Source organism: Pezoporus flaviventris, unplaced genomic scaffold (assembly GCF_033815535.1).
Source record: "Pezoporus flaviventris isolate CSIRO_AGI_PZ_B2104156 unplaced genomic scaffold, CSIRO_AGI_Pfla_v1 ptg000071l, whole genome shotgun sequence".
Lineage (NCBI taxonomy): Eukaryota > Metazoa > Chordata > Aves > Psittaciformes > Psittacidae > Pezoporus > Pezoporus flaviventris.
Window position 1 is genome coordinate 586700 of NW_026892619.1, and position 16386 is coordinate 603085.

Sequence of the window (16386 nt, forward strand, 5' to 3'; positions counted from 1 at the left end):
CAGGTGGTTTTATACACAAAATCACAACCTCTAATAATAGCTACTTTACAAGCACACATATTCAGGATGTTACTTTTCAGTTGCCCCCAAGTGATGTTTTGCAGTTATTTGTTCTTTCTCTTCCTCTGTAGCTGAGGCATCAGGTTTATCCATTCGTCTGTCCAGCTCATGGCAAGGCTTGACAAACTTTGCAGGCAGTCACTCATGGACCTGTAGGCAGGAGGACACAAATATACCCCCTCCCCCAGGTTATCAGTTAAAGTTAAATATAACATCATTACTCTCTCTCTCTTTTTTTTTTTTTTTTTTATTTTTTTTTCATTTTTAGTCCCTGCAAAAGCCGGCCTGCTCGGCAGCAGCTATAGCGGCCTGCCTGCTTCAGCAGCAATCATAAATACCTGCCGGCAGCCGCACTTTTACATTAACTCTTTCATGCCTGAAATGTTAAACAGCTACCCCTTAAAAACTTTTACAATAAACCCAACAATACACAAAACACTGATTGCCCTCTACACACACACACACACACACGTGTGGGATCCCACAAGCACACTCCACATAAGTTCAATATTTGAAACACAAAAAGACAATTATTACTCGCACTACACAGTCCCACGTACAGAACAAGGACCCTGTGGAGACTAACAGCAAACCAGCTCCGAGAAGCATCATTGCAGTGCGAGGTGGCAGGCTCAACCTTAGCGGGCGTCCCCGCAGAGGCTCTGCCTCCCCCACATCGTATGAGGCTTGGGCTTTTATACTGAGAAAAATGCACACTCATTCCGACACAGGTGGCCAGCCTGTGCTGGAAGAAGTGGCCAGTAATATCTATAAAGGTCTCCAAGGGTTGATAGAAACCTGGACATACTTATATTTACCAACTTCTAGTACATGAGTATCACAGAGAAACTGTATGAGCTCTCCCTGTCAATTGCAAGAAAAAATCATAACATATAGAGCTTCCCACTCTTTAGCCCCCTGCTGTGTAGTAAACATAGGATATGCAAAGATGCCCATTGCAGAAAATTCCCCAGTAATGATCACATATTTGGTTACCCATTGTTACAACTGAGCGTCTCCAGGGCCAGTAAATCTGAGCAGACCCACCCGGGAGACGAAGAGTCAGGGTCTGGAAGCAGAGGATACAAATCTGGCTCGGATTCAGGGGATTCGGGGGCTGATCCTGCGCCGAACTCGGGGTCTCCGTTGCTCGCAGCTGTGTCTTTCTTATCAGGTGTATCTCGTTCGGTATGTGGCCATCTGCAGACCTGGCTCCTCCGTGACTGAGTTAAAAACTTTTTCACTCTAGGGCACAGTGGGCTGGAGAGGCTCGCGGTTCCTTTAAATCTCCCGCTCGCGCATGATCCCTATTTTCTACTGCGTGCTTCACAGTGGCGCCGCAATCGATCCGGCGCCGAGGCACCGCCCTCTTTCTTTCGGATTCCTCGACATTTATCACGCGTATACCTTCTAATACACTTTCTCTGTCCTTTTCAAAGTCCCTACTTTCGGAACTGGGGTGGTGGGGGAGCAGGGGGTTACACCTCCTCCGCGGCACCTTCTGATGGAGGGGGAGAAAAGGAAAGGGGGGGGTGCGGGGTGGGGGGGGTGGGAAACCCTGTGCTCCCGCGAGTTGGGGGGAGGGGGGGACGAATTGTAATCTTCCCCCGGTTTCAACCGACCGGGGACGTCTGTTCCTAGTTTCTCCGTTGCTACTGCGGCAGTTTTCTTTTCCGCCTTGTCTCTTTTTATACAGTTCATTACTTCTCTCTGTGATTTACCGAGTTTCTTTGCTGTTTTATAATCATTAAGCACTGAGTCAAATAACTCATCACCAAACTTTCGCCACTCACTCTCCTCAAATATTGTATTAGGATCTGCAAAAAATATTAGTCTTCCCTAGCCACTAGACCTGCTAGCTGCTTTAGAGTCTCAGGCTCAATTCCCCGCTTTTATAAAAAGCACTGTAATAAGTTCAGGGATACCTCTCGGTCCATTTTCATGGCCAGCCTGGGCATCTGTTCGAGTATAATCACCATTTCCTAGTAATTCATTCATTGTTACTCCAAAAAGGGGGTCTCCTTGAGTACGGGGTAAAGCTACTGAAGCAGCAGCTTCTTCCCCCCATCGGGCATCAAATGTAAGTTTTTGGTGAGGGGTATAGATTAAAAGAGCGATACCCTTGATGTCTACAGGCAAGAGAATCATCGAATTAAATAAGTAATCAAGCATCTGTTTGGCCGGTTCACTGGTGACACCGAATTGAGCGACTGTGGCACGAAGTTGTGCCAATAACTTCCAATCAATTTGAGTAATCTCTGCCCTATAACCGCCGCCAGGCCGAGGGTGAAAAATAACAGGAAAAGCCATGGAAGTAGCAACATGGTCTTGTGCCGCATCGGCAAGGACCCTATCTCCGTTTTCGACTCCGTGGCGTGCCAGAGCAGCCCAAGCTTCCCGTCTCTGACCTGCCATAGCCTCCGCGAGGTCCGAAAGGGCTCCGGGGAACGGCTCCGTGGCATTGAGAGACAAGGGAAGGGAGTTTTGAGGAGACTCAGGCGGTCCGTTTTCAGGAACGGGGGCAGACGGGGGAGACGGGGAAGAGGGGGGTGGGGGGGGGAGAGGAGGAGGCGGAGGAGGAGGGGGGGGTATCTCGATTGACGAGACGGTCGGCGGATTAGGGGCAGAGGGATCGTAGTGACGATTTAGATCTTGTGCCAAACGGGCACTTTCGGCCGCACGTTTCTCCGCCTGTACCATTAAGAGTTCGTTATGTATCAAACGCCATAATTTGGATAACTTTTTAGCAGTTTTATCATCATCTAATGTAAGATCCCATAATTTATCACCGTAGCGACGCCATTCCGATAACTGGTGGACTGAATGGGGATCATCGAAAATACCGAGAGACCGAGCGTGGGAAAGAAGGGAAGGGAGGTCCTTATCTAAATCTAAGCCTTTTAACCCCCGACGACGGAGGAAGGCAGTAAAAAGATCATACGCCGCTTGCCTGTCCATATTTACCGGTTCCGTTGCACCCTCCAGGCGTCGGCAGCGCGTAGCAGCAGAGCCAGCCGATGCTGCACTCCGGGCCAAAGCAGAAAGCAAGCAGCACACAGATGTGTCACTGCTGTCCCGCAGAAGCCGTCTTTAAGTCGAGACCTGCACCCAACGCAACTCCTTTGGGTCCTTGTTCCGGTTGGTCCCAAGTCCCTGTTCGGGCGCCAATATGTTGGTGACCCCGGGAGTCGCGGGAGACAAGCCTCATGCTATCATGGTCAGCAAGTCTCGTTTATTTAGCGTGATACACTCATTTTTATAGCCCGCGGTGTTAGGTACATTGTCTGCCAGGATACAGCAAAATCATTGGCTAATCGGTATTGACGCAGGGGTCTCTAAGTAACTGTAACCACTTCTTGTTTCAACTTGTTTTGACATATCCCAGCTTGCTCAAACATTATCATTGCGCTTATCTCAACAAGATGTACATCCTGTTTCTTGAGCAACTCAAAATAAGCATCAACCACAAGATAATTGCGGCCTTGAGGCGCAGCCCTGAGGCCTATCTTTCCACCAGCTGCACAGTATCATGACCTCTGTTACTTAGCCATTCTGCTGTTAAGCTCTCTACACCCACCTCGCCTCGCCCGGGTTTAGCCGTGCTGAACCCTGCAGGAAGCAGAAGCTGGTTTCTCCTCCTGGAGCCAGCCCCGGCATCACCTCCCCGGGCACCTCCCCTTGGTTGCGCATCCCCAGCGCACCCCAGCTCATGGGTGCTGTTGGGACCCTTCAGTGCCTGCTCCCTGCGCTTCACATCTGCCTTTTCCCAGTAGGGAAACTGAGGCAGAGAAGCGTGGCACTGCCCAGTTAGTGCTGCGTGCCCTGCCTTGCACCCCGCAGTGCCACCCGTGGCATTCCCGACATGGGGAAGAGCCCATGGAGCCACAGAGGTCAAACCCTGCTCCCAAAGCCCCGCCTCGGGGTGCCTGCTACCGCTAAGAAGATCTTTATTTGTGAGCCTAATTGGTGGTTTTTCACATGCAGATTCAATCCCTGGGAGACAGGGAATTGCTGCCCTGGAAAACCAGCTTGGGGGAGCCTAAAACAAGGGGTTCCCCCTTCCCGGGCTCGCTGGGGCTTGTGCAAGGGAAGAGGGGGGCTGTGTGGTGATGGCGGGCGGGACGTGGTGCTTGGGCACGCAGCAGCGCAGGCAGACGCAGGCAGCACTCACAGCGGGTTTATTCTGGGAGCGTTTCGGTGGGCACGGACAGCTCGGGAACAGCTGGAACACCGCGTCCTGCCCGGCAGCGGGTACAGGGACCGCCTGGACATGCATGGAGGGGGACGGGAGCAGGTCAGCCCTGCTTCTGGTGGTGGTGGCACTACCGCGGAGCATCCCATCTGCCTCAGAGCATCCCATCCTCCTCAGGGCATCCCATCTGCATCCACACTGGAGCATCCTCCTGGCGCCATCTGCCTTGAGGCACCTCATCCACATCCACATTGGAGCATCTTAATGGCCTCAAGCATCCTGTCCTTCTCGAGGCATCCCATCCACATCCACATCGTAGCATTCCCCTGGCCTCAAGCATCCTGTCCTCCTCTGGGCATCCCACCCACCTTGAGCATCTCATCTACATGGGAGCACCCCAGTATCCTGGGAGCATCACATCCACACACACACCCCCCCCCCCTCCCCACTGCAGCCTCCACCCCATTGCCCCAGGTTCCCCCCATCCCTGTCAGCCCAAACAGGCACTCACAGGCCTGCAGGGGAGGGGGTGTCCCGTTATCCTGCCCACATCCCATGGGATGTCTGTGGGTGCTGCATGTAGGGATCCCAGGACTCCTGGGGGAACTGGGGGCTGTGGGGCTGGGTGATGCCCTGGGGAGGATTGGCCGGGGCGGTGAACACGGGGGGTTGTGACCATGGGGCAGTCGGGTGCATGCGCATCCCCAGGCAGAAGCCGCGCTGGGGCCGCGCTGGCAGCTCGGGGCCGTGTCTAGAGGCTGAGGTCCACCACCACGTGCCGGTAGACCAGGGTTTTGGCCTTGAAGCTGGGGGCCAGGAGGAGCTGCACGTCAGCAGCCAGCACGGAGCGGAAAGCCCTGGGCGCCTGCACCAGCAGCTCCTGGAACTTGGTGAATTTCTGCTTCTCCTCTTCCCACAGGTAGACGTGGGTGAAGGAGAAGTCACTGCCCAGGGCCAGGTACTGCCGCTGCCCCACGGAGAAGGGCTGCATCACCATGGAGCCACGGGACGGCAGCGTCTGCAGCTCCACGAAGCGCTGCCCTTCCCAGCGCACCACCTTGGAGTCGCCGATGTAGCGGCTGAGGCAGAGGAACTGGTCCCGCTTCACCCTGAAATGCTTCACCATCTGCACGTCCAGCATCTCGCCCACCTCCCCCTGCGGCGCAAACTGCTTCTGTGCCCGGTTCCACTGGTAGATGATGGGCGCCTGGGAGCTGCTGGCGATGATGAGCCGGGGTTTGCCGTCGTTCTCCACGTACTCCACGTCGGTGTCGCGGTGCCAGGGGTGCAGCGCCTGGTGCGAGTAGAAGCCGTTCTGGTTGAGGCGGTAGAGGCTGGTGGAGCCCGCTTTGGAGCTGTCGGCAATCACAAAGTACCACTCCCCCTCGATGGGGAAGGCTTCGATGTCATTGGGCTTGCGGATCTTCTGGCTGTCGATGTCCTGGATCTTGATGAACTTGTCCACGCTCGTGTCCCAGCGGTAGATGTAGGAGCCGCCGAAGAGCTGGGCCACCACCACGTAGAGCTGCTCCTGCGCCACGATGGGCTTGCAGTGCACTGCGGAGTGAGCTGCCGGGCAGGCCCACGTCACACCGGGGCCGTGACTGCCCCAGAGCACCCCAAACAGGGGCCATGGCATGGGAAGGGACCCCCGGCACGGGCGCCTTACCCGGGATGTGGTCAAAGTCCCGCAGCTTGCGCTCCACGTAGTCCCACTTGAGGATGGCGCAGCTGCTGGCACCGGGCTGCGCCAGGGCCACGTACAGGTCACTGGCGTAGGTGAAGGGCTCGGCCGACACCGACTGGAAGGGCAGGACCTGGTGCACCACAAAGTCTGTGGGGAGAGGGGGCAGTGAGGGTCTGAGCATCACCTGGGCGCGGGGCGATGGGTGAACGTGTTCCCTCACCCGTGGTGATGCACTGGAAGTCCCCGAGCACCAGGTCCTGGATGCGCTGACCCTCGAAGTGCCCGGGGCTGCTGCAGAACACGGGGGGGACCGTGGTGTTGGTGCTCTCCAGCCACTCCACCAGCCACTTGATCTGGCAGTCGCAGGCCAGCGTGTTGCCACGGAGGTCCCTGGTGTGGATGGCACTGAGTTAACCCAGCCCCAGTGAGCTCCAAGCACCACAGGGCCACCCGCAACCCATCCCGGTGTCACCCACAACCCATCCCAGCGCCCCAGTGCCAGCACAGCCTTACAGGTCGCTCAGGATGTCCAGTGGCTTGAAGAGGTCCCGAGGCAGCGTCTGTAGGTTGTTGTTGGCCAAGGACCTGTGGGATCAGAGGGGTTGTGGAGGTGACACCACACAGTGAAGGGACAAGAGACATTCGGTGTCCCTGGGGAATGCAGGATCCCCGTTCCCAATACTCACAAGTGGGTCAGGGACTTGAGCCCACGGAAAGTGGCCTTTGAGAGAGCCTGGATGTCATTGTTCTCAATGAACCTGGGGTGGGAGGAGATGGTGGCACGAGGGACAGGTTCTTCTGACCCCCCCACACCCTTTCCATGCCCTCCCCATGTCTCCATCCCCATCCCTGTGTCTCCATCCCCACATCCCCATCCCCATGTCCCCCTCCCATCCCTGTGTCCCCATCCATATCCCCACGTCCCCGTCCACACACAGGTACTGGAGGTGTGAGAGGCCGGCGAAGGCGTTGTCCCCGATCAGTGTGAACTTGTTGGAGTTGAGCAGGCTGCAAGGAGAAGGGGAAGGCATCAGCACAGGGCGGGCAGGGTGGGAACATGGGGACACAGCGGGATGCCAGGGCGGACACGTACAGGAACTGCAGCGAGGGGATGTGAGCGAACGCTGCCTCCCGGATCTCTGTGAACGCCGCGTTCACCATGGTCCTGCCAAGGAGAGGAAGCTTCAGGAGAGGGAACGGCAGCAGGAGGGGTTCCACCACCCCAGTGCCCCCCTGCACTGTCCCTGCTGCCAGCTGGTGCACGCCAGAGCAGCCCCACACATGAGCACACACACGCATCCACCGTACACGCAGCACACACACGGCTGCTGCCCCACCGTGTCCCCAAGCACCCACCAGCTGTGTCCCTCTGGGGCTCTGGTCCCCAAGGTCACAGTGGGGACAGCTCCATCCCTCACTGATGCAGGAGAGCTGCCACCGCTGCAGGACACAGGGACCAGTCCTGGGATGTCCCCAGCCCGCTCCCTCCCGCAGAGCACCCACCATACCCCACACCAGCACACATTTACTCCCCCTGGAGCACAGCGGGGCTGTCCCTGCATGCCCAGGGCAGCATCACCCCCGCCAGCCCTGGGCTGTGATGCGCTCCCTGTCCCCATCCCCAGTACTCACAGCGAGATGACCTCGGGGGGCAGGTTCCTGGGCACGGCTTTGGAATCCACGCAGAACGCAGTGTCCTGGGTGCAGGAGCAGCTCGGGGGGCACGGGGGCGGCCGGGGCGGCCGCCGACCCTCCGCGGGCTGCCAGAGCCAGGCCGAGGCCAGGAGGAGGAGGAGGAGAGCGGGGAGCCGGTCCCTCAGCATCCTCCTCCAGCGCCGCAGCTCCATCGCGCCCCGGCCTAGCGCTCTGCCCGGGGCTGGTCCCTGTGCGCCCGCAGCGCCCGGCAGCGGAGGCAGAGCCCGCTCCTCCTCCTCAATGCCCGCAGAGCTCGGCGGGGAAGGGACGCGACGGGGGCTGCCGGCCCGGAGCTGCAGCGCGCACCATGCTCGGGCGCTGCGGGAAGGAGGGCGGGAGGGATGCGGTGAGTGACAGCCGAGCGGCCGCGGGCGCTCACCGCTGTGAGCGCGCAGAGACGGCGGCGCGCACGGGAGGGGGCTGCGGGGTGCCCCTGGGGTGCCCCACGAGGGGGGTCTGGAGGGAGCCCCCATCTCTCGTCGCAGGGGTGGTGCCACCGGAGCTCAGGCACCGAAGCGTTGCGTTGCCCCGGTGCTGCAGTGCTGGCAGCGAGCGCCGGGCATTGTCCATCCCGTCCCAGGCACCGCATTCCCGGCCAACAAAGAGCCCAGCCAGCTCCTTCCTGCCCACCCTGGGGGGGGCCCGCAGCTGCCCATGCACTGAGCAGGCTGCAGGGACCGGGGTGCAGCACCCACAGGGGCGTGTGCTGAGGGTGCTGGGCGCTGGCATGCTCGCTCTGCTGCCCACTGTTTGCCTTCCCCCCCTTCCCAATGCCGGGAAAGGGCTCTCGGAGGTTTCATCCCCACTCCCTGCCTCAGCAAACAGCACAAGTGGTACCTTGGCAGCTCCAACCTCCTCCCATCCTCCCGGGATCCTATAAATGCCCCCGGTTCCAGCTGGCAAAGAGACAGGAGCCGCATGGAGAAGGAGGGCGAGATGGATGGCAGCTCCAAAGAGGCGCTGATGGAGGAGGCACCTCCGGTAAGGAGCACCCATCGCTCGCCCCATGAGCTGCTGTGGGGCTGAGCACCATCCACCTGCGCCGGTGCCTCACCCAGGTTGTCCCCTGTGTCCCCAGAGGTACACGGCCTCCCCGCGCCTGCCCAGCATCTCCCCTCAGCTCAAGAGCCTGATGATGGCAGCAGTGGTGATGCTCATCCTCATGGTGGTCATCGTCACCTTCCTCCTGCTGGGGCTGCGCATCACTGAGACACATGCCGAAGCGGTGAGGGGAGGGAACCGCAGTGCCGCCGGCTCCGGTGATGGGATTGGGAGGGTTGGGAATGGCACCGGCTGCTGGTGCTCCGCAGGGATGGGGCTTAGACCCCCACAATTTCCCCTGACCCCCCTGCATGGCAGGTCTTGCGGATGACCATCCATGGGCTGGACGGCGAAGGGACCCCCCAGCACCTCTCCTTGAGCAAGAAAGAATGGACCGGGACGTTCGCCGTGCGGGATGGGCTCAACGCCTCCGCCGTGGTGGTCTATGACTACAGCAAGGTGCGAGGGCCGCGGGCGCAGGGGAGGGTGCAGGGGCAAGGATGGGGCTGAGCATGACCCGGGTCTGCCTCAAACAGCTGCTGGTCGGCTACAGGTCCTGGCGCCACCGTGCCTGCTGCATCACCCGCATGGACCGGGACAGCATCCCGGGGCTGGACGCCGTCACGGAGAGCTTCCAGCGGCGCCAGGTCAGTGCTGGTCCCCCCCGGGCAGCAGCGGCTGCAGGGTGGGCTGCTGCAGGCAGTGACCCCTCTGTTGTCTCTCCTGCAGGCTGAGATGAAGGAGGATGGGGACAAAGCCGTGCCCCTGGCCGACCGCTCCATCCTGGGTACCAGCATCAACATCCTCTGCAGCACCGTCCCTGTGTACTGGGCATAGCGTGGATGGGGCCAGCCCGTGCTCCCCACATTGTCTACCAATGCTCAGGCATCCTTCTCCTCCTCCTCCTTTGGCAGCAGCCATCCCACCATAGGGGTGCTCCATCTGCAGCCACTCGGCACCACAGCTTTCCCACCACTCTTGTCATATAATAAACCAGTGGGATTTGCTTCAGGATTAATGCTTGTGTCTGCAAAGTAAAGCCTGTGCCACTGCCTCAAGTGCTGCTCTTATCCTTCCCTGCCCCAGGGTGCCAGGGACCCTCTGGTGTCCCAGGGATGTCTCCCTGTGGGATGGAAGCATCCTTCGTGTCAGTGTGCTCGGTCCAGCCCCATACAGGAGGGCTCAGGCACTCCCTTCCCAGGTCAGCAGCACCCCTCAGCATTCCACACCAAGCTCCCAGGGCCAGTGTCCCCCCAGTGCCCTCCCAGCTTGCATGGGAGGAGGATGAGGCAGCAAAAGAAACCTCCACAGCTCCATGGGCACAGGCAGAGCCGGGGTCTGGGCCACCAGGGCTGAGCAGGGCACCCACAGACACCCCAGTCCTCTGCTCCCTCCATCCTTGTCCATGGCAGCCCCAGCTCCTCCAGCTCCAAGTGCTGCACCAGAGAATGGGGGATCAATGGGATGGGAGGGAGAAAAGAGACCCCTAGGACCTGATCCAGCCCCCCAGGAGCGCGGTGGTGCTGGGCAGAGTGGTTTAACCTTGCAACAGGCACTAACTCAGCCTTGTCCCCACTGCCAAGGGTCACAGCGGGAGGGGACCTGCGCATTGCCATGCACTGACATGGGGCCAGCAGCCCTGAGCCCGCATTGCCCCGGCAGCGCCGGGACGAGCAGGGTGAGCAGAGCCACAGGAGGTGATGCACAGAGCACATGGGGCCAGAGAGCAAACAGCAGGAGCCACTCAAGGGGCTCCCTGCTGCCCAGCACCCCAGGGTAGGGCATGGGGTGCACCCTTCACCCCGCACCCCGCGCCTGGGCTCCCAACAGGCCCAGACCTGCCTGGAGAGGTCCCAACCCTGCTGCAGGAGAGGCTTGAGCAATCCCAAGGGTCACCCTGCCCTGCCGATTGCACCACTGCGAGGCACACAGCAGAGCTGGGACCCCTCACCCTGAGCACATCGGCCCCGAAGCCCCAGCACCATCCATGTGAGCCCCTGTGAGCATCCTCAAGAGCATGGTCCAGGGACATGTCCTCAGGGCGAGGTGACCCTGCTCCCACCCAGCCTTGCTGGTTATGGGGCAGCGCTGATGTCCCATTGCACTTTGCCCACCCCGAGCAGCTCCATGTGCCCGAGCTAAGGGCAAAGGGCTGCAGGCACCGGCCCAGGTCTTGCTGCAGCCGGATGCTCCTCCCTGGAGAGCAGCTTGAACCCGCTCAGGAGGGTTTGCTTTGGACCAAGCCCTCGCTCCTGGACGGCAGAGAGCCCCCGGTGATGGGGACAAGTGCCCTTAGGAACTCTTGAGCTGTGGGTTCCCAGGGGCGTGCAGCACTGGGGAAGGAGGTCAGCAAACAGCACTGAAGAGGTTTGCATGGCAGAGCCCAATTGCGCGCCAGGACCACGACCTCCTTCACAGGGGCCACTCCACTCCCCACCCCATCACCCTGGTATAAAGCCCTGTGGTGTGGCCACTGCAGGGCTGGGGGCAGGAGGAGGAGGAGGAGGGAGCAGCCATGGAGGGCAGCATGAAGCAGGTGGTGCTTGAAGAGCCGCTGGTGAGTCTGTGACCCGCACTGGAGTGGCAGCACCGTGCTGCCCCTGTGCCCAGCAGAGATGCTCAGCACAGGGCTCTGCCGTTTGTCCCCGCAAGGCACCAGTGTGGTGAAGAGCCCACGGGACGCTGCCTCCTGGAGACTCAGGGGCATCCCTCCTGCACCCCCTGCTCCTGTATCCTTCCCCTTCACCCCACTTCTCCCCCTTTCTCTCCCATGCCCACAGGACCCGGAGAAGGGCTGCTGCGGCACCGGGTGCTGCTCCAACGGGTGCTGCAAGCCGGGCTGCTGCTGTTGGCCCTGCGCCGTGTGCTGCACCAAGTGTGCGCGGTGCTGCATGCCCCGGTGCTGCCGCTGTCCCGGCTGCCCCAGCTGCGGCGGCTGCATCAAGCGGTCGCTGTGCTTCGTCCCCCGCCTGCTCTGTTACCTGCCCCGCAAGCTCCTGAGCTGCCACCGCCTCAAGTGCCTCCTCCTGGTGGTGCTGGTGGTGGTGCTGGTGGTGGTCATCATCGCCGGAGCCTTGCTGATGTGGCTGCGCGCGGACCAGCGCCACGCTGATGCTGTAAGTAAGGGACCCCCGGAGCCCCCATGAGGGGATGCAGCAGGGTGTGAGCTTCCCACCGTGCCCCACAGGTCCTAAGGATGGGGCTCTGGAGAGAACCAGCCTGGGAGGAGGATGCAGCCACGTTCTATGTGGATGGTGGGGATGGAAACCCGGCCACGGTCATCTATGACTACAGGAATGTAAGTGGGGAGCAATGGGGAGGATGGGGAAGGTGAGACGGGACCGTGTTGATGTGGCTCTACCTGCAAATAGCTGCTGGTGAGCTACAGATCCCAGCTCCACGGTGCCTGCTACATCGCCCACATGGACAAGGACAACATCCCTGGGCTGGACACCATGGCTGAGGCCTTCCAGCGCTGGCAGGTGAGTGCTGGTGGACCTGCTGGGACAAGGGGGGGACACACAGCTATGCCCTGGGCAGGATGCGTTGTGCAACACCCTCCGTGCAGCATCGTGCTGCTGCTGCCTTAGCCTTCCTTCTCTGCCCTCTCCAGGATGAGAAGAGACTTGCCATGCCCCTAGCTGACCGCTCCATCCTGGGCACCACCACCAGCATCCTCTGCAGCATTGTCCCCATCTACTGGGCTTAACCTTGCTGGGTGGGTGCAAAGGGTCCCAATGCCTGCAGGGGACCATCCATCCATCCATCCCTCCCTCTATCCCTCCCTCCATCCATCCCTCCCTCCATCCCTTCTGCCATCCATCCATCCATCCATCCATCCATCCATCCATCCATCCATCCATCCATCCATCCATCCATCCCTCCATCCCTCCCTCCCTCCCTCCCTCCCTCCCTCCCTCCCTCCCTCCCTCCATCCTTCCATTCATCCCCATCATTCCCAGCACCTCCACAGCTGCACCCCTCACCACACCCTGATTTTGGGGGCTGAGCAGGAGGTTTTGGGGGGCATGGGGTGGGTTTGGACGGTGCAGGGGCTGAGCAGGGGTGGGTCTGAGGGGTGCAGGGGCTGAGCAGGGGTGGGTTTGAGGGGTGCAGGGGCTGAGCAGGGGTGGGTCTGAGGGGTGCAGGGGCTGAGCAGGGGTGGGTTTGAGGGGTGCAGGGGCTGAGCAGGGGTGGGTCTGAGGGGTGCAGGGGCTGAGCAGGGGTGGGTTTGAGGGGTGCAGGGGCTGAGCAGGGGTGGGTCTGAGGGGTGCAGGGGCTGAGCTTCGCCGGGGTCTGGAGGCGGGGGGGCGGTGCCTGCTCGGGGCCGTCTGTTTTGTCATTTAAATCTCAGCTTCGCCAAGCCCAGAGCGCAAAATGAGCTTAAAACCCCCGTGGCATTCACGGAGCGAGCGCTCGGGTCCTGTCCTTCCCCTGCTCCGCAGCTCCCGGCCTCCACAGCGCCTGAGGGGCTCTGAGCGGGGCTCGGGGAGTTTCTGCCTCAGCCACAGCCTGGGGGGCTCAGGGGGCACCCCCCGAGCACGGGGCCGAGCTGGAGTCGGTGCTGTCCCGCCCTGCGGAACGGAATAAAGGAAAGGGGGAAAATGGGGTCTTGGAGCTGTTCCTGGCAGCAGCCGCCCGCCTGGGGAGCAGCTGTGGGAGCGGGCACTGCCGGGGGACTGGGATTGTTAGGGCCGGGATGGTGGTGCCAGCAGGATCAGGCACTATCAGGACGGGGATGGTGGTGCCATCAGGATCAGGCACTATCAGGACGGGGATGGTGGTGCCATCAGGATCAGGCACTATCAGGACGGGGATGGTGGTGCCATCCGGATCAGGCACTATCAGGACGGGGATGCTGGTGCATTAGGATCAGGCACTATCAGGACGGGGATGGTGGTGCCATCAGGATCAGGCACTATCAGGACGGGGATGGTGGTGCCATCCGGATCAGGCACTATCAGGACGGGGATGGTGGTGCCATCAGGATCAGGCACTATCAGGACGGGGATGCTGGTGCATTAGGATCAGGCACTATCAGGACGGGGATGCTGGTGCATTAGGGTCAGGCACTATCAGGACGGGGATGCTGGTGCATTAGGATCAGGCACTATCAGGACGGGGATGCTGGTGCATTAGGATCAGGCACTATCAGGACAGGGATGCCGGTGCTAGCAGGATCATTATGATGCTGTCCCGGGCCGCGCACCAGTGCAGTTCGGGAGCGTGGTGCAGCCCCGCAGTGGCCTCTCGCTGTCACCGCGGCCGTGCTGGGGCAGACACCGATATCCGGCTGCAGCCCCGCTCCTGGCAGACGGGAAGCGGCTCCCGCAGGGAGAGCGCAGCTGCGGCTGGCCGGGATGTGGGGCGTGCGTCCAGGGCATCCATCCAGGGCACCCATCCAGGGCATCCATCCAGGGCGTCCATCCAGGCCTCCTGCGGCCCCCAAACCACCACCTCCCACAGCCCCAGTGATCACACACTGGATGTGGAGGGCTCCTGGGCTGAGCTCCCAGCCCCAGGCACCAGCACCCATCCGGAGCAGAAGAGGGATGGGGAATGAGAGCAAACCCCCCAGTGTGTGCTGGGAGATGGAGGACTCAGCCCCATCCCCAGCTCGTGTCACAGGGGACAAGGGGGCTGCACATAGGGGATGGGCCCAGTGCTGCACAGGGGACCCTGGGGGGGTCTCACTGGTCCTGGCACTGGGGGGAACAAGCTGCAGGAGGGGTGGTCCAGCGTGGCCCTGCAGGATGGGGTCCGGGTAGGATGACAGGTAGTGGGTGACATCCAGGGGCAGAGCACGGAGAACATCCCATGGGCCTTTGGGGCTGCATCTTGGGCAGCGCACAACAGAGATGCAGCTTTTCCAAGGCTTTGGGGGATGCCCTTTGGGAATGAGCAAAGTGGGGGACCAAAGACCATGATAGGACCCGAACCCGCGGCTCTTACCTCTGCCTTGCCTCGGCTGCCGCGCGGGATCCACGCATGAGGGATGCAGCAGAGCCGGAGCTGGAGCTGGCTCATGCGTGGGGTGTGCATCTGGAGGCTTGTTTATCCCAGGGCTCCAGAAAACATCATCTGTCCAACACGTCAGCAGGAGCTGCCTGGGAGCCAGGAGCCTGGGATCTGTGGGGCTGCTCCTGCTGGAGCAGGCGGCTTCCTGCTGTGGGGCACGGATTGCAGCACCCCACGGCCGCCCATCGCCTCGTGGGGTGCTGAACATCCGTGGTTAAGGGAGATCACGGTGCTTGGAAAACCACGTTGGCAAAGGGAGCTGGTCCCAGGGAGTGGTGGGATCCTTGGGGTGATGCAGGAAGCAGGGAAACCCTCCCCTAGGATCCCCAGATCAGCCCATGAGAAAGGGGCGATTCCAAGGTGGAAACCAGCATCCAGGGAGCCGCATTCCAGGACAGCCGAGGGCGCTCAGCACAGAGCAGGATGAGGATGGAGGTTTAGGTGGCAGAGCGAGGGGGGATCGCCATGTCCGTGGCACCCATTGCAGAGCTCACCCTGTGTAGGGGATGCCCCGCAGCAGTTTTCTGCCCCGGCTTCTCCGCATCCCAATCCCTTCCTAATGGATTTACATCCCCCAGGGACTCACGTCCTTCCCAGCATAAGCAAATCTGACCGATGGAAATAGAAATATTCCAAAGTGTTTTCCATGGGGGATCTGTGTTTTCTTGGGAGACACGGGATGAACGAGGCAGCTGCTCCCCACATTCCCATCCCCATCCCCAGCCTGCCCCTGCAGTGTGGGCCGGGAAGCGGAGCAAGGCCGGATCCCAGGGGTTGTCTCCTCGAAGGGGGAAGCTTTCCTGGCTGCGGGCAGGGAGCAAAGCCCATCCCGAGGGGATTCGCTGCTGGCTGGGGGGAAATCACAGCCCAAGAAGAGGCGTGAAGGAGACTTCCCTGTGCCTGGTGGGGTTCTGCATGCGGGAGGTCCCAGGAAGCAGAAGCGAAAGCAGATTGGGGGGTGTCAGTGGGAAGGGTCCCTGTGAGCATCCAGCGTGTCCTCAGGCACCAACTGTGCACAGCAGAGCTGAATGCTTCATCACCTCCACACTAAGGGTCAGTCAGGCTGGGAGAGCGGTGCAAGGAGTGGGAAGAGCGGCCTGGAATAATGAGCCAGGAGCTTGGCATCCTGTGGCACTTCCCAGGCTGGACCCTGCAAGGCAAGGCTGGACTCGGGGCTTTATCCGGTGGATCCCATTTCCCACCGCTGGGCACAGACTCATCATGGGGGGCACAGACCCCCCCGGAGCTGTTGGAGGGCCCCAATGGCAGCACCATGGCCTCATCCTGCCATGTGCCCGTCACCGCCGCGCCACGGCTCCCACCCACCCCATGGTGCCCCCTGCAGAGCTGGGGGGGGTCCATGGGGACCTGACGGGACGGGCCCCGGTGAAGTGGCAGAGCTCCGACGGCAGATGTCACCCACAGCCCTCGGCCGGGGCTGCGGGATGCTCCTCTCGTGCTCCGGCATCCAGACACCCTCTGCCCGTTCCGGGGGGGGGGGCTCTGCCCGCTCCTGGGGGGCCTGTGACCCACATGGGGCTGCCTTTGGGGTCCTGGAGGGAGGGCACCGGCCAAACACTGCCATGGGATCCCAGGGATGGGGACATCCAGGCTCTTGTGATGCTTCACTGGAGGTTTTTGGGGTACAGGGTGATTCTGAGTGCCTGTTCCAGGGCCTGGGGCTCACCCCTGC

At 60.9% G+C, this 16386-nt stretch overlaps 3 protein-coding genes and 1 long non-coding RNA gene across 4 annotated transcripts; 2 read left to right on the forward strand and 2 right to left on the reverse strand.

Moving 5' to 3' along the window:
- Positions 1-4221: 4221 nt before the first annotated feature.
- LOC133279138 (uncharacterized) lies at positions 4222-4902 on the reverse strand. Its single transcript, XR_009746785.1, has 2 exons — positions 4497-4902; positions 4222-4424 (listed from the first exon to the last, which is right to left on the reverse strand). It is a non-coding gene; the product is annotated as an uncharacterized LOC133279138 (long non-coding RNA).
- A 62-nt stretch (positions 4903-4964) lies between these two features.
- Positions 4965-8131, reverse strand: LGI3 (leucine rich repeat LGI family member 3). The gene is made up of 8 exons (XM_061472602.1): positions 7572-8131; positions 7033-7104; positions 6876-6947; positions 6626-6697; positions 6453-6524; positions 6160-6329; positions 5922-6086; positions 4965-5821 (listed from the first exon to the last, which is right to left on the reverse strand). Exons 1-8 carry the CDS (start codon positions 8105-8107, stop codon positions 5004-5006), a joined length of 1977 nt encoding a protein of 658 aa, XP_061328586.1. The 5' UTR covers positions 8108-8131; the 3' UTR covers positions 4965-5003.
- Positions 8132-8389: 258 nt separating this feature from the next.
- SFTPC (surfactant protein C) lies at positions 8390-9731 on the forward strand. Its single transcript, XM_061472603.1, is given in 6 exon segments — positions 8390-8457; positions 8459-8615; positions 8713-8859; positions 8994-9134; positions 9212-9322; positions 9405-9731. Coding segments are annotated over 6 exon segments (717 nt in total). The 5' UTR covers positions 8390-8404; the 3' UTR covers positions 9513-9731.
- Positions 9732-11045: 1314 nt separating this feature from the next.
- On the forward strand, positions 11046-12728 carry LOC133279163 (pulmonary surfactant-associated protein C-like). The gene is made up of 5 exons (XM_061472604.1): positions 11046-11232; positions 11456-11791; positions 11863-11973; positions 12047-12157; positions 12289-12728. Exons 1-5 carry the CDS (start codon positions 11191-11193, stop codon positions 12382-12384), a joined length of 696 nt encoding a protein of 231 aa, XP_061328588.1. The 5' UTR covers positions 11046-11190; the 3' UTR covers positions 12385-12728.
- The last annotated feature ends 3658 nt before the right edge of the window (positions 12729-16386 follow it).

Coding starts and splice junctions, on each gene's coding strand:
- LOC133279163 (XM_061472604.1), top strand. CDS start 11,191: ATGGAGGGCAGCATGAAGCAGGTGGTGCTTGAAGAGCCGCTG. Junction 11,974..12,046: donor TCATCTATGACTACAGGAAT/GTAAGTGGGGAG, acceptor ACCTGCAAATAG/CTGCTGGTGAGCTACAGATC. Junction 12,158..12,288: donor AGGCCTTCCAGCGCTGGCAG/GTGAGTGCTGGT, acceptor TGCCCTCTCCAG/GATGAGAAGAGACTTGCCAT.
- LGI3 (XM_061472602.1), bottom strand. CDS start 8,107: ATGGGGGCTCCCTCCAGACCCCCCTCGTGGGGCACCCCAGGGGCACCC. Junction 6,330..6,452: donor CTGGACATCCTGAGCGACCT/GTAAGGCTGTGC, acceptor CATCCACACCAG/GGACCTCCGTGGCAACACGC. Junction 6,087..6,159: donor CTTCCAGTGCATCACCACGG/GTGAGGGAACAC, acceptor CTCTCCCCACAG/ACTTTGTGGTGCACCAGGTC.